Source organism: Thunnus albacares, chromosome 16 (genome assembly GCF_914725855.1).
Source record: "Thunnus albacares chromosome 16, fThuAlb1.1, whole genome shotgun sequence".
Classification (NCBI taxonomy): Eukaryota; Metazoa; Chordata; class Actinopteri; order Scombriformes; family Scombridae; genus Thunnus; species Thunnus albacares.
Window position 1 is genome coordinate 763,427 of NC_058121.1, and position 15,092 is coordinate 778,518.

At 42.6% G+C, this 15,092-nt stretch overlaps 1 protein-coding gene across 1 annotated transcript in view; it reads left to right on the forward strand.

Moving 5' to 3' along the window:
• Nucleotides 1-74: 74 nt before the first annotated feature.
• Nucleotides 75-15,092, forward strand: part of ddhd1b (DDHD domain containing 1b) — a 30,850-nt gene continuing 15,832 nt past the window's right edge. The window contains exons 1-7 of the mRNA XM_044377316.1: nt 75-1,362; nt 2,977-3,162; nt 3,619-3,747; nt 5,292-5,439; nt 5,544-5,653; nt 8,625-8,731; nt 9,146-9,402. Coding sequence (XP_044233251.1) covers nt 585-1,362; nt 2,977-3,162; nt 3,619-3,747; nt 5,292-5,439; nt 5,544-5,653; nt 8,625-8,731; nt 9,146-9,402 — 1,715 coding nt within the window. The 5' untranslated portion in view covers nt 75-584. The remainder of the gene's footprint in view (nt 1,363-2,976; nt 3,163-3,618; nt 3,748-5,291; nt 5,440-5,543; nt 5,654-8,624; nt 8,732-9,145; nt 9,403-15,092) is intronic.

Here is a 15,092-nt window from a genome sequence, read left to right on the forward strand (position 1 = left end):
CTTCAAATTAAAAATACACAAACTTCAAAGAGCGCGATACAAGCGCAGCTTTTGAAAATTAAATGGTAGTAAATTGGAGTAGTAAAATACTTGAGTAGTAAAATATTTCAGAAATTGTGGTTTCACCAATTATATTTTATTCTTATGTGTGTGCTTTCTGCTGTATTACAAACAATTTAAATCCGTTTATGCCTGCCCGTCAATATGGAGTTTATTTTGAATGTTTGAACAGGAAGTTAAATTTGTCATTTTTAACTTGACGTCATTTAGAGCCTGAGTTTACCATCCTAGCTAGTACCGTTCACTGGTTATTCCAGCAGTAAGACGGGGGGAAACAGGAGAGTGATCGGGAGTATGGACAGGCAGAAAAACGGGAGGAAATGTGTCGTTTAAATTGCCAGGGCTAATCTTTTAAAATCTACAGCTAAAATGATAAGAAATATTGTCGGGGTCAGGGCAGTTCGGCATACAGATGTTACCAGCTGGAGAGAAAGCCGTTAGTCTGGCATAACGGTAGCTATAATAGTGAAGAAAGAAACATAACAGTGATATTTTTATTAGTCTATATCCATGTTTTTAGTCTAATGATTTGCGACAGAACCATGAGCAATATGAAGGATAAACCGACTATCCGCCAACAGAGCTCGGAGAATAACTCTGTCAGCAGTAGTGAATGGGATATGGCAAATGACGTGTTTGTGTCCGGCTACGACGAGAATCCGATGGGAGATGGTGTTGCCCGCGGGGAGAGGGACCCAATGCAGACCGACTTGGAGAGACACCTGCCGCTGTTACGGGGCGACTCGCATCGGTTATCCCAGGATGGCATGATGTTGGGCCTGGGTGGGGAGGAATATTCGGGCTCATCGTATCTGGACATCGAGCCAAACTACACCGAAAGTGACGGGAACGTCTCAACCAAGAAACGCATTCGGTCTAATAGCTCCCGGCACCGGGGTGAGGTCGTCACGGAGCTGGGACCAGAGGAGGTTCGGTGGTTTTACAAAGAGGACAAGCGGACGTGGAAGCCTTTCGTCGGACACGACTCTTTGAAAATCGAGATTGTCTATCGGAGATTCTGTGAGCAGAACCCCGACAAGGTTAAACACCCCGTTGATCCGGTCGAGGCCGAGGGGAAGGAGACCGCCAAGTCCGGAGAGATCCAACCGGAGAGCGCGGCGGTGGACGGTGGAAGTGTCCGGGCGGAGCCGGCGATGCAGCGTGGCGGAGGGCAGTGGCGCTCAGCGTCAGAGGAGATTAAACATTCGGACATCAGTATCAGCGTGGAGGCAGTGTGTGTCAGAGGAGGGCTCTATGAAGTGGATATCAAGGAGAAGGAATGCTACCCTGTTTATTGGAACCGTGAGCATGCCAATGATTTATGTCCAAAATGATAAAACTGCTGCCATAACTGTTTCTCGTAACACCGCTACCAAGCCACTACTGCTACTGAATTAGAATAAAGTGTAGCATTAATGATATTAATAATTTTCTAATAATACTGCTACCAATACCACCAGTACTGACATTACTTTCAACTACTAGAGACCAGCGAGATCAGCACTACCACTATTACAACTAGCATTGCTACTATACTGATACCACATCCAGCTTGGCTACTAGTAGCTCACTGTCAATATGACTTTACTGTGGATGACTATTACAAATTTAATGCAATGCCCACTGTGTCTGCCGTGACCACTGCACTCGTCATTGCTGAAATTAGTCAGTCAGTTAATCAGTCATTTCATCATCAGACACAGACTAAGCAAACAATATGAAAACATCACATAATTATGTCATTATTTGTGACATTATTTATGTCTGCAACTGAACCCTATTTTCATTATCAACAAACGTGAACTATTTTCAACAATAGTTTGAAAATTGTGAAATAATGATTCTTGCCCAAAGAGATCTTGTTTTGTCTGATCAATAGTCCAAAACCCAAAGCTTTACTTTAAACTTCATTTAACTTTACAATGATATTTCAAGCATTTTTTCTTGATAAAGTACTTTAACGAGCCATGGATTATCAAATGTTATTGATTCTGTTGATCAACTAATCAATTAACCGACTAATCATTTCAACACTGTTTTAAATATTAAGTTATTAATTCACTGTCAAAATAAAATATCCATCTTTGATCATGAAATTGTTCAGTTGCAGCTCCCTCATGTCAGCGAGATTGCCTCAACTTTGACTAATTAAATAAAGGCTGCAACTAATGATTATTTTCATCATAGATTAGTCTTAGTTATTAGTCTGCTGATTCATTTCTCGATGATCAATCAATTGTTTAACCAATAAAATGTCAGAAATTACAAAAAAATACCCATCGTGATTTCCTAAAGTTTTGTGATTTACTCATTACTCACGTTGCTTCTGTGTCCAAAAACAGGCCCAAACCCAAACATAGGCTATTCATTTAACTATCATAGCAGGTTAGGAAAACCACAGACATTTTTGGCATTTTTGCTTAAGAAATCACTTAAATAAATGATCTATTATTATAATAGCAGCTGAGTCATTTTCTGTTGATCATCTTATTGATAAACAGACTAATCAGTTCAGCTCTAAATGAAATTGTAATTACGCTCCTAAACACTACTATTGCAACAATTATTGCTACCTCTGCACTTACAGCTGACCATGATAAATGCATTATTTCATGTACAGTTTTTATCTTCCCAAATGTTTGTTTATTTACATAGAGGAAATGTGTTTCTGGTATACACACAAATATCTTTCCTTTTCTTCTTTTTTTCACACACAGCTGCTATAATGTTGTTATACTGTATAGAGTACATCCAATGTGGCCTCTCCATCAGATTACATCTATTTATGCTTAAAAATGCTCAATGAAAGAGGGAGGTTGAACTTTTGATTTTGTACCAGAAAGACACATAAATTAGACAAACAAAGGCTGCACAACCCTTCAAATAGCGTGGCAAACATCATGTGCTGTCCCTCAGAGCAAGACCGTATTCCTGTGATGAGGGGTCAGTGGTTCATTGATGGAACATGGCTTCCTCTGGAGGAGGACGAGAGCGACCTCATCGAGCTGGAGCACCTCGCCCGTTTCCGGGGGCAACAGATGAGGGACACCTACGAGATGGAGGCGGTGACCACCACAGTGGACAGCAAGGACATTAAGGAATGTAAGACATTAAGGAATGTAAGACAGGGTGTGAAAGAAAGAAAGTAGACCTAGAAAGATGCATATGTGTACAGTATATTTGTGTGTGACGGACAAAGAAGATCAAAAGTGTGTGTAGAGTGTGTGAGTGTGTTATAGAGATTAGATTGACAGGTAAAAACAGAAGTAAAGAGAAAGGCAGGGAAAGGCTGCAGGTGCTTGTGAAAGGGATGTGTGTGTAACTCTGCCATTCAGAACAAGGCCACAACACAGGTCAGGTGATGCTATTTTAGCTGACTCAAGCTGAACAAATAGGAAGCTCACCTGAGAGAAGAGGAGGCACTGAGTGTGTGTACAGTCAGACTTTTGTTTCACATGTTTCACACACACACTCTACTCATACTCACAGGGAATGATGATTTAATTAAGCTGGATAAAGTGTGTCACTCGTTAATTAATGTGTGACTCTCTCTCCCAGCCATCCACAGTCTGAAGCTGAGCCGGAGTCACGTGGACTGGCACAGTGTGGACGAGGTGTACCTGTACAGCGATGCCACGACCTCCAAGATTGCACGCACCGTCACTCAGAAACTGGGCTTCTCTAAAGGTACATGGATAAATGTACGGAAGTGTACACAAGAGAAAAGATTGGATCATGGGGAGTCTTGCTCAGCCAATCAGTTCCCTGAGAAAATCTACAGAGACTTTGACCTGGTGAACCATGCTGACATATTGTACAATGGGACTGAGACACAAAGTCAAGGGTCACCAAAGGACTACACTGTAAGAGCACTGTAGACAAATAAGATAAAGAAGTATGGTATGGTCAGAAGAACAAACAACATCTGACTGGTCAAGGTCAAAAATTAGATAAATTATCTGGCAATTTATAAAATATTGGATTAAAATATGGTTGTTTATTGCTATTTTTAATGTACTCAATGGCCATACTGCTAGCCAAACTGGACTAGTTACAGATTCTGAGCTGAAAAACTCACCCAAATTACAAAAAAAGTAATTTGTGGTGCTCTGTGAACTGCTCTGTGAACAGTCTTCATTGGAACTACTTTCTACCAAAGAAATAGCCCTTATGAAGAATATTAACAACATTTGACAACACAATCCCAGCTCATTGTCCACCTACCAATTTCATCCTGTGCTTTGAACTGTATCATATGTTTATCAGCGGTGTGAGTTGGTTTAGTTGTCATGGAGATGGATGTGTTGGCATGCAAGCTCAGTAACTGCTATGATTTCTTCCATGACACTTTTAGGACTTCTCGTCTGTGTTGGAACTGTTAATTAATAATGAATTAATACACGTGAGCCAACATCGATGAGAAGTTCCTAAAAGTGCTGTTGACTTGGATGAGAACTACTGGTAACACTTTCATTTCCTAATAATTGCAGTGTTCAATTGGTAAAGAACCAAATAATCACTTCCAGTTAAATGCTAGTCAGTGTACAGCAGGTCAGGTCAACATGGGAAAAAGTGCAGTTTGTCCACAAGTATGAAAATCAACAAAAATGAACAATAAAGTTTCCAGTAATATCAGTAGTTTCAAGTAATCTTTATTTTTTTAGGTTTTTAGAATTCCTCTTGAAATCAACAGTGACAGTTAAAAATCTGTAACAACTGCTGTTAAACTCAACACAATATATTAAACTAAACTAGCTTCTAAACTCTCTATTTTCTCTAAAAAGAGTTCCAGATTATCGGGGCATGTAGTATGCTGATCGCTTGTTCACCAACTGATAAAACAGTAGACCATAAAAATGAGTATACAGCACATACTGTGTGAAGTAAGTATGTAGGATGAAACTGGGACACAGGTACTTTCTGGAGAGAGACGCCGTTGGTAAATTTTTCAGATGTCATGCATCACCACTGTGAGCAGTACAAACTGAATTTCATTCCCCTCCATTGTGTTGTGGTGGAGGCAGAAATCTCTGAGACAGATACCTCCAAACCTGGACCAATAAAACCAAAACTATCTACATGTTGTTTTGTACTTTGGGTGAACTGACCCTTTAATAAATCTTGAGCAGCTTTGTTAAATGGAGGAAATTTAGATCAGTCATCAGTGACTTCAGAGACACTGCTGTGGAACACATCACCTCAATTAGTGATGTGTCCTCTTGTGTCCCCAGCCTCCAGCAGTGGGACCCGTCTCCATCGGGGTTACGTGGAGGAGGCAGCACCTGAAGACACCCCACCTGAAACTACCCACATTGTGTTTGTGGTGCACGGCATCGGCCAGAAGATGGACCAAGGCCGCATTATCAGGAACACCAGCATGTGAGTTAACTGTAGCTGTTCATTGGTAGCAGCGGTAGCACAAAAGATCGAATTGAATCAGAATCATTCTGGAGAATAATCGTTTTGTCTCGGCTGGTGTGCAGGATGAGAGATGCTGCCAGAAAGATGGAGGAGAAACACTTCTCTGATCGCACCACAGAGCATGTAGAGTTCCTTCCTGTAGAGTGGAGGTCAAAACTCGCTCTGGATGGAGGTATGCTTCACCACTTATCACAGCCATCCAAAACAAAAGCTGTCCTTTTGCAGGAAAACTGTAATGGCATTATGTGTTCCACCTTAAGACTGTGTGTAATAATGACATTATTCTGTACTGATCCACCTGTCCACCTTTTAAAACAGAGAGATTGTAACTGAGATTAATTCAGTATTTGTCACAGTTGTGAGTATTAGGCAAACAGGAGGAGGACCCAAACACAGACACCAAGGCAGGATAGTTAAATGAAAGGTGCTTTAATAATCTAAAATCCAAAAACGGAAGTCTAAGCAGGCAGCAGGTCCAGAGGGCAAGGCAGGCAGGCAGGTCAAAAACAGATAATAGGTAAATCAATCAATCAATCAATCAATCAATCAATCAATCAATCAATCAATCAATCAATCTGACTTTATTTGTAAAGCACTTTCCATACAAACAAATATAACACAAAGTGCTTTTGTTTTATCATGCTTCACACGATAAAACAGGACCCTCCCCATCCACACACAAAGAGATAAATGGCTTTGTAATTAATAATGCATCAATAATAACAGCACTCAATAAAAACAGGAACTGAGGAAACGCTATTATAAATCTCAGGCAGGATTAGAAATCGATAAAAACTAAAAATAGCAAAAATAAATAAATAAAAACTCCACACAGTAGATAAAAAGTAAATGAATGGTTAAGAGCACAAGATAAAATGATAAAATACTAAAAGAGAGGAGATATATTGAAGTAAGTAAAACCAGAAACAAAAGGTAGGGTATTAGAAAACAATCCAGAAAGTAAAAAATAAAATAAAATGATATACCAAGAAGTAAAACAGACTAAAATACACAAATAAATAGACAAATAAATAAATAAAGTTAAAGTTTGCTTTTAAAAATATTAACATTCTCTGCTACCCTCAGGTCTTCAGGAAGGCTGTTCCAGAGACAAGGACCATAGGAATGAAAGGATGCCTAACTGTGGGTTTTTGTTATGACTTAAGGGATAATCAAAAGGCCACTACCAGAAGACCTGAGGGTTCTAGAGGGTTCATAGGCTAAAATCTGATAAATAGGTAAGCCCAAGACCATTAAGAGCTTTATAATCCAATAAAAGGATCAATTCTGAAGCAAACAGGTAGCCAGTGCAGAAACTTTAAAATTGGTGTAATGTGTACTGTCTTTCTGGTCCTGGTCAACACATGTGCAGCAGAGTTTTGAAGTTGAATTGTAATTGAGCTATATTCTTTTTAGGGAGACCAGATAGTAGAGCATTACAATAGTCAGCCCTGCATGTAATAAAGGCATGCATTAGTCCCTTTGTATTGGCTTGAGGAAGAAATGGTCGCACTCTGGCAATGTTATTAAGATGATAAAATGCATTCTTAGTTATGTTTCTAATGTGAGGCTAAAAACGAAGATCTGAATCAAAGATAACTCCTAGGTTTTTTACTTGTTGACGACCGGGGTGTAATGCCAGTGCTTGCAGTTTCACATTGAGTTTGTCTCTCTTAGCTTCTGTACCAATATCCAATACATCAGTTTTGTCCTGATTGAGCTGTAGAAAATTATCTGCCATCCATAACTTGATATCTAAGATACAGCTAAAAAGGACATCTATTGGCTCTGAGTCATCAGGAGACACAGCAATGTAAAGCTGTGTGTCATCAGCATAAGTATGGAAATTTATGCCATACCTCTTGATGATGTTTCCAAAAACCACAGGTAGCAGAATACAAATGGATAACCAGAAACAAGGGAACAGGAAACAGGTACAGGATAACGAGAACAAAATCAGGATCAGGTAGGCTACAGGTGGCTGGAATGCAAGTGTACCACATGACAACCCAACTAACTGGTAAAGAGTGAACAATCTGGACAGGTATATATACGAGTGATTAGGCAGAATGGGGGATAGGTGAGCCGGTGGGTGTGCGAATCAGGAGAGCATGTCCGGGGGCATTTTGTGGACAGGTGGAGAATGGCAGGGAATGGAAATGCAGAGGCCTGGGGAAATGGGAATATGGCTAAAGGCGGGGACAGGTAAAGACCAAATGCCATCGTAACCACGGTGACCATGTGGCACATAAACATTAAGGTTTATGCCCACAATGTAATTGATGCCAGGAAACATACAATATACAACATACAATATTTCTTTTGATGAAATGGAAGCTAGAAAATTGATAAACATTTGACCATGTTATTAATCCCGCTAGTTAACCTTCCAGTGTTCAATACAGAAGTATTGGTGAGAATGTAAAAGAAACTTTAAAGTCTTTTCCAATTGTGGGACTAAAAATGTTGACGTGGGACTAGAGAAAAGGTCATAGGGTCATAAACATGAAAAGGGCTACTGGTTAGATTATAAGATGTGTGGGTACAAAGCATAGACTATAAAAAATATGGACGTAGCCACCATGATGTCACCCATTGGTTTCTGAAGAGCGATTTTGAAGCTCAAAGTCGGCGGCTTTTTTGGCACTTCTGCATTGGCTTCATTTTTCAGCCCTGGAGGTTGCCGCTTGGTACAAAGTGGCCATTTTGGCTTGTGAATTTTCCAACTGGAAAGAGTTAGAGGTTAACTAAAACGCTGATTTTCAGCTAATTTCACTGAAATCTGGCAATTAGTGTTTTTGTGATAAATTGTCATAGACAAAGGGGGTTGGTCAAGGAAACAGAACAGAGGTGCTTGATGTAATATCCGAGGGTCATCACAGTCATTAGGACCCATCCTCTGAGGACTGTGACTGTGGATTCCAAATTTCATGGCCAGCAGTTTTCAGGACATAGCTCATACTGGACCAAACTGTTGGACAGATGAACAGTTTGCAGCTATTGACATTCAACATCTGCCTATTATCAGTGTAAAACATTAACATACTGTATGTGTTTAATAGCAGATCAGAATCAATGCTTTTCACTGGAACATAAATCCAATATCCAACAGCTGTGTTTGATGTATTCATGTGTTCTTGCAGACACGGTGGACTCCATCACTCCAGACAAAGTGCGAGGTCTCAGAGACATGTTGAACAGCAGCGCCATGGACATCATGTACTACACCAGTCCTCTGTACAGAGACGAGGTGAGACTATGATATAGATTTTTTTTTTTTAACATACACATCCAGCCTTAAGTTCAGCCTTGTTCTGTCTCCTCACATCTGTGTTGCTGCGGTTTGTATCTCTGTCACCCTGCTGGTAGTTAGTCCCATGACTGTGTATTAACTCCTGTCAGACACAATTTAATTTAATTATGATCCACTGCCAGTCTGTGAAATAACAGAATATTTATTGAGACTCTAAAGCGTTAAACATGACCAAATATTTTCAAATCTTATTGACAAAATAATGTGTGTTACACAATAATAAGTACACAATAATATTAATATGTATACATTAACACAAAATTAAAATTGATATATATTAATTATATACTGTGTATACAGTATATCCTAAGCATATATGCACACTGTGTGTTTGTGTGTGTGTGTGTGTAGATTAACAGGGGTCTGACTCTGGAGCTGAACCGTCTGTACTCGCTCTTCTGCTCGCGGAATCCAGACTTTGAGAAAAACGGGAAGGTGTCCATCGTGTCACACTCGCTAGGCTGTGTCATCACCTTCGACATCATGACTGGCTGGGACCCCGTGCGCTTTCATCATCAAGAAGTGCCGGACTTCGAAGAAACGAAGGCCTGCTGGCCGAGCGATGAAGAGCGCCACCTTCAGGAACAGCTGAGACTGACACGCCTCAGGTACTGCACAGATTGTTAGTTTGGTCCGTGTCCATGTTAAGAGTCCACATCTGTTAAGGGAAGAAACTGTTACTGAATGTACAAAGGCTGCAAGTAACGATTATTTTCATTATCAATTAATCTGTCAATTATTTCTTAACTGTTTAGTCAATGAAATGCAAAGAAATGGTGAAAAAATGGCATTCACAGTTTCTCAGAGCCAACAGTTTTATTTCGTATAGGCTTCGTCCTCTAAGAGCTGTTGGTGTTTGGTTCATCCGCGTAGTCATGACGATTTTCTTTTGAGCCACTGTACATTGTACAGTTGTCCTTCTCACGTCCTCATCTGTGGTATATGACGGCAGCTGGGCTGACCAGGAGGATTGGTCACCGGAGGCAGAGCTAGACCTCTTCATCTGCGAGTTTCCCGCTGTGGCCTTGCTTCACGGAGCTCCAGGTCTTCATGGAGGCAGCGTTTTCTGACCCCAGAAAACTGAGAACGCCGCTGTCCTGCTACAAGCGTTTCGCCGGAGTCCACAGGGATATTGAGGAGGGGGTTCCTGCCATCCTGCCACTGAAGCAAAGCCTAGCTACCATCCTGTTTCCTGAGGCAACTTTTTTCAGCAGACACAAGTCGACGCCAACGTTGCTGTCTCCTCAGGACGAGGTTTATGTTTGCTCCACTGACCACTTGCACCAATGTGCTGCTCAGGTGGCTGCAGCACAAAACAAAATCTTGCTGCTGTCCTTTGCTGTCTCCACCATGGCCACTAAGCCTTGGGCTCTTTCCCCAGAGCTAGCCATGGACATTGGAAAGGCTATGACGGCTGTCTTGACTCTCACCACAAATCCAACGGTGGCCTCGTACAGGATCATGGCGTGGCAGATGACAATGCAGCGTAACATCTGGCTCCACATGTCTCAGCTTCCCTCTCAGGTGAGACAGGAGCTGCTGGATGCTCTTATATACCCCGGTGGGTTGTTTGGGCCACTCCTCCAGAGCGCCATGGCTGATCTGCACGAAGCAGCTAAGGCAGAGGAAAGGGTAAGGAGACACACCTTCTAGAGCAAATCTGCACCTCATAGCCACTGCTGCTGCTGCACCTCAGCATGCACCTGCTCTGATGCCACTTCCTCCTCCTCTCCTGCAATGTCCTCCTTGGGCACCTGCAGCCCAACAAGCTCTGTGCCATCCCGGCAAGAGCCACTGGCCAGCGTCTTCTTGGCCTAACCTGCCTGTTGAGTCGCCTCACAAACACCAGGGTCAGTGGCAATGATGGGACATGGGGAATGGATGTCCCAATCCAGCTGAGCAAAGGAAATACAACGGCCCTTTTCAGGGCCACCCACTTTCCTCTAAAGAGCAGTTTCCTCTCAGTCAGTCCGCTTTTGCCCCCTCTGAGCATTTTCCGGCTTTTTCCACTCAGATACATGTTCCCTACACACAGAGGCTTGCTGCCACACACACACACACACAGTGCAGCAGGGGCAGTCCAGACACCTCCTCACATTTTCACGAGTAGGGATGAATCCCCATCTCGAATGTGCATTGCTGACCATAAACAATTAACACCCACCTCCCACCTGTTCAGACTCAAGGTTTGAACACACGGAGCTGAATGCTGACTCTGTCATGCATTTTCAGCACCAAGGCCAGAGCCAGCCGTTGGGCTCTGGTGAACAAGCACTCAGTTCACACAGCAGCGGAGAGGGCTTTGCACTGGTTGGTAACTATGTCAACAGACCCTCCACTGATACACCTTTTTGACCAAGGCAGTTCGAAGGCCGGTTTGGAGCCAGTGCCTAATCTCTAACCAGTTCTTCGCTTTTCGACAGCCAAAGAACCAGCTCTCAGCCAAGATACTGGTTTCAGAGTGGCACCAACTTTTTACTGGTCTAGAAGTTAAAACCAAGATTATCGTGACCAACCAAAACCAAATATCCACCATTGTGGCGGAGATTTTGAGCCAGGCTAAAAGCTGTTAATATGTTACTTCATTAAGTTTTAATATTTTTTTCAGGCAATAAATTAACCATTTAGATTCCTAATGTGGTCAGTTTATCCAAATAACACCTGTTTGGAAATTTGCTGACTACGTTTTCGGAGATGTGAGGAGCTGCCCAAGACGGCCATCAGTCACAGTCATGTGACTGCATCACATCCATCTTTTGTGTGGATTACATTAATAAATTACTCTTACTGGCTTTTTACTTGCATAGCTTTTATTGCACTTGCAGTATTGTGACAAGTGTAGTTGTCGCTGTCTGTCTCTCCTCTGATTTGCTCTGTGTGTGGAGCCGGAGGGGCTGAGCCCCACCCATGGTCAAACACAGAGCAGAGGAAAGAAATAGCACAACCATAAATGACAGCAAAAAGCAGTGGAGACTCTCACGCTGAGCTGAAAAGAAATGAGTGCATAAATTAGGTAAATAACTTGACTTGGCTTACTAGCCCATGGAAAAGCAAGCTGGTTCTTAGAAGATTCAGTAGTTGAATCAACTGCAAACCGGCACCAGTCCAGCACCAGGTTCCAGTTGGTGAAAAGGGGGTAAGACATGCGCGTGACCACTTTCAGAGCACAGCTCAGCATGCTATGAACGCATGGATGTCAAGGCTAATCACAAAGGGCTACACATTTCAGTTCGCCAGTCCTCCCCCCATTTCCTAGTGTGGTGGAAATGGTCATGTCATCTCAGATGGAGATAATGGCCTTGACGTCAGAGTTGGCAGAGCTTCTAGAAAAGCTATTTCCAGGGTTCTTCCAGGTGAGGAGAACGAGGGGTTTTATTCCCACCATTTTCTTATACCAAAGAAGACAGGAGAAAGGCCAATTTTGGACCTATTTCTATTCAACTGTTGCATAATGAAACGACCATTTTACATGCAGACCATCAGACATTCGCTGGAGTATGTGCATCCTGGTGATTGGTTCACATCCATTTACCTGAGAGATACTTATTTTCACGTGCCAATCATTCCTAGGCACGGAAAATTGCCCTGTGCTGCAGGGTGCTGTTTTACCTGGACGACCTGATCATTATGGCCCCCTGCCAGGAGTGAGCTGCACTCCACACAGTGGCACTCGTCCAACACCTGTCAACAGTGGGTTTTGCCACAAATTGGCAGAAGAGCTCCCCGTTTCCCACGCAGTTAATAATTATCTGGGTGTGCACATGGACTCTGCCACCATGAGAGCAAAGCTGTCCCCAGCCAGGCTGGAAGCACTAAACTCTCTACTGTCACCATTGCACCTCACAAACTGGTGATGGCGCTATCTGCTGGGCATGATGTCTGCAAGTCATGTGGTTGTCTCCTTGGGACTCCCCCACATGAGGAAAATTCAGAGATGGTTCAGCCCCCTGCATCTTGACCCAATGCCGCACAAAAGACACATGCTGACTATTCCTCCCTCACTCAATCAGACCTGGTGTACTGGAAAACCCTCCATGTTCTGTCAGCGGGGGTTCCCCTCAGGAGAACTATGTCACACATATCAGTCTACAGGGATGCATCTCTCTCTGGCTGGGGAGGGATGTGCAAATTTCAAGTTGCTGGAGGGAGGTGGAAGAAGCCTCTGTCTCTCCACATACACTGTCTGGAGCTGTCCACGGTCCTGAAAGTGTAAAATACTTTGCTCAGCTACTGATAAGCAGACATATTTTAGTGAGAACAGACAACATGATGGCAGCAGTGTACATCAACCACCAGCACAGCTTATGCTCAGCTCGGCTGCTGGAAATAGCCAGGAGCGTCCTGCTGTGGTCTCACAAACACCTGCTCTTTGTCAAGACTTGATGTCTTGCTGGGGTCCCTCCCACAATGAGTGGAGTCCTTGTTTAGATGTTGTGCTACAAATTCGGAAAGGCGGAGGTGGATCTGTTCGCTTCACGAGAATGTGCAATGCACACCGTGGTTCTCCATGAATGCACGAGATTTATGGAGGACCACAAAGGTCATGTAAATAGTAATTAAGCATTTCATAATTTATCACTATTTGTACAATTGAAAAGAGGAATTATAAAAAGAATTTACAAATGAATTGTATGAATTAACAGTGAACAATAACAATGAATTATGAATACACCTTTTAATCAGGCATTTAAAAGGGCATTTCCCTTTCCCATTTCTATTTGCATTTCCATTTCCCCACTGCTTTTCCTATTCCTATTAGCTATTGCATTTGCTGAGTCATTTAACCTCTCCTTTTAGCCTTTTCATAACACTTTAGGTCCCTGTGCTGCTGAAACAATGCAAATCAGTCTCCCCTGGAAGCCCCCCCTCCAGTCAGTGGCTCTTGGCCTTCAAAATATAAGCTTTGTTGAGTCTAATCAATACAGGCTGTCACGGTATGTCGGTGGTTTGAGTGTTTGTAGTGATTTATTCTAATGTTGTGTTCACACCAAATGTGAAGCGAATTTTTAGGGTGATGAGATTCAAGCCAATGTAAAGACCGCGGATGACACGAATGATGCGAATAACATGACGCGAATGGCATGAATATGCAAAATTTGTAGTGCGAATAACGTGATATTTTCCTCTTTTGCGTATACGCATGAGTTGAAAATATTCAGCTTGAGCAAAAATTTTGCATCTATCAATCAATCAATCAATCAATCAATCAATCAATTTTTATTTATTTAGCGCCAAATCACAACAAAAGTCATCTCAGGGCACTTTTCACATAGAGCAGGTCGAGACCGTACTCTTTAATTTACAGAGACACAGCAATTCCCCCATGAGCAGCACTTGGCGACAGCAGTAAGGAAATACACCCCTTTATCACGTAGAAACCTCAAGCAGAACCCGGCTCTTGGTGGGCGGCCATCTGCGGCCATAGCCGGGGAAGGACACCAACAGGACTGCAAAGGACCGCAAAGGCTCCGGGGAAACTCCGGGGAAGAAGCCTAGTAGCATGCATTAATGGTACATGAATGCAGGAGCTCAGTGCATCATGGGAAGTTCCCCGGCAGTCTAGGCCTATAGCAGCATAACTAAGGGCTGATCCAAGGTGAGCCTGGCCGGCCCTAACTATAAGCTTTATCAAAAAGGAAAGTTTTAAGCCTACTCTTAAATGTAGAGAGGGCCTGCCCCCCCGGACCGAATCTGGAAGATGGTTCCACAGGAGAGGAGCCTGATAGCTGAAGGCTCTGCCTCCCATTCTACTTTTAAAGACTGTAGGAACCACCAGCAAGCCTGAATTCAGACTTTTTACAAATCTGCATCATGATGTAATTATTTTGGCATCTTTTTGATTCATTTATTGCAATTAAAGCATAGCAAAGCATCCAAGTATATTTTGGGTTCATACCGCTGTAAGGTCTGTAGTTGTAGTAGTCTGGGAAATGTAGTAAATAAATAGACTTTTGGGGGGAGTTTTGTGTGTCAGATTAATTCAGTTTATCACAGCAGAACGAACAGAGAAGAGTTGATAATGTATATCTCAGTGTTTACAGATAAGTGTCGGTATGACTGTTGTTATCAGGAAGACTGAGCTTGTAGGCAGGCTGAGCTTCAGTAACATCACTGGCTGGCTCCCATTGTCCAGGTGGGGACTAGTTGTGCCTGCCATTGCTCGCTGGCTGTTTGGGGCGAATAAGCACAAATGATCCCGCGGCCAAACTTGTGTGAATAAAAACAAATGTTCCTGCGTTCAAACTTGCGCGAGTAACACAAAAACTTGCTTTACTTTTGGTGTGAACACAGCATTACA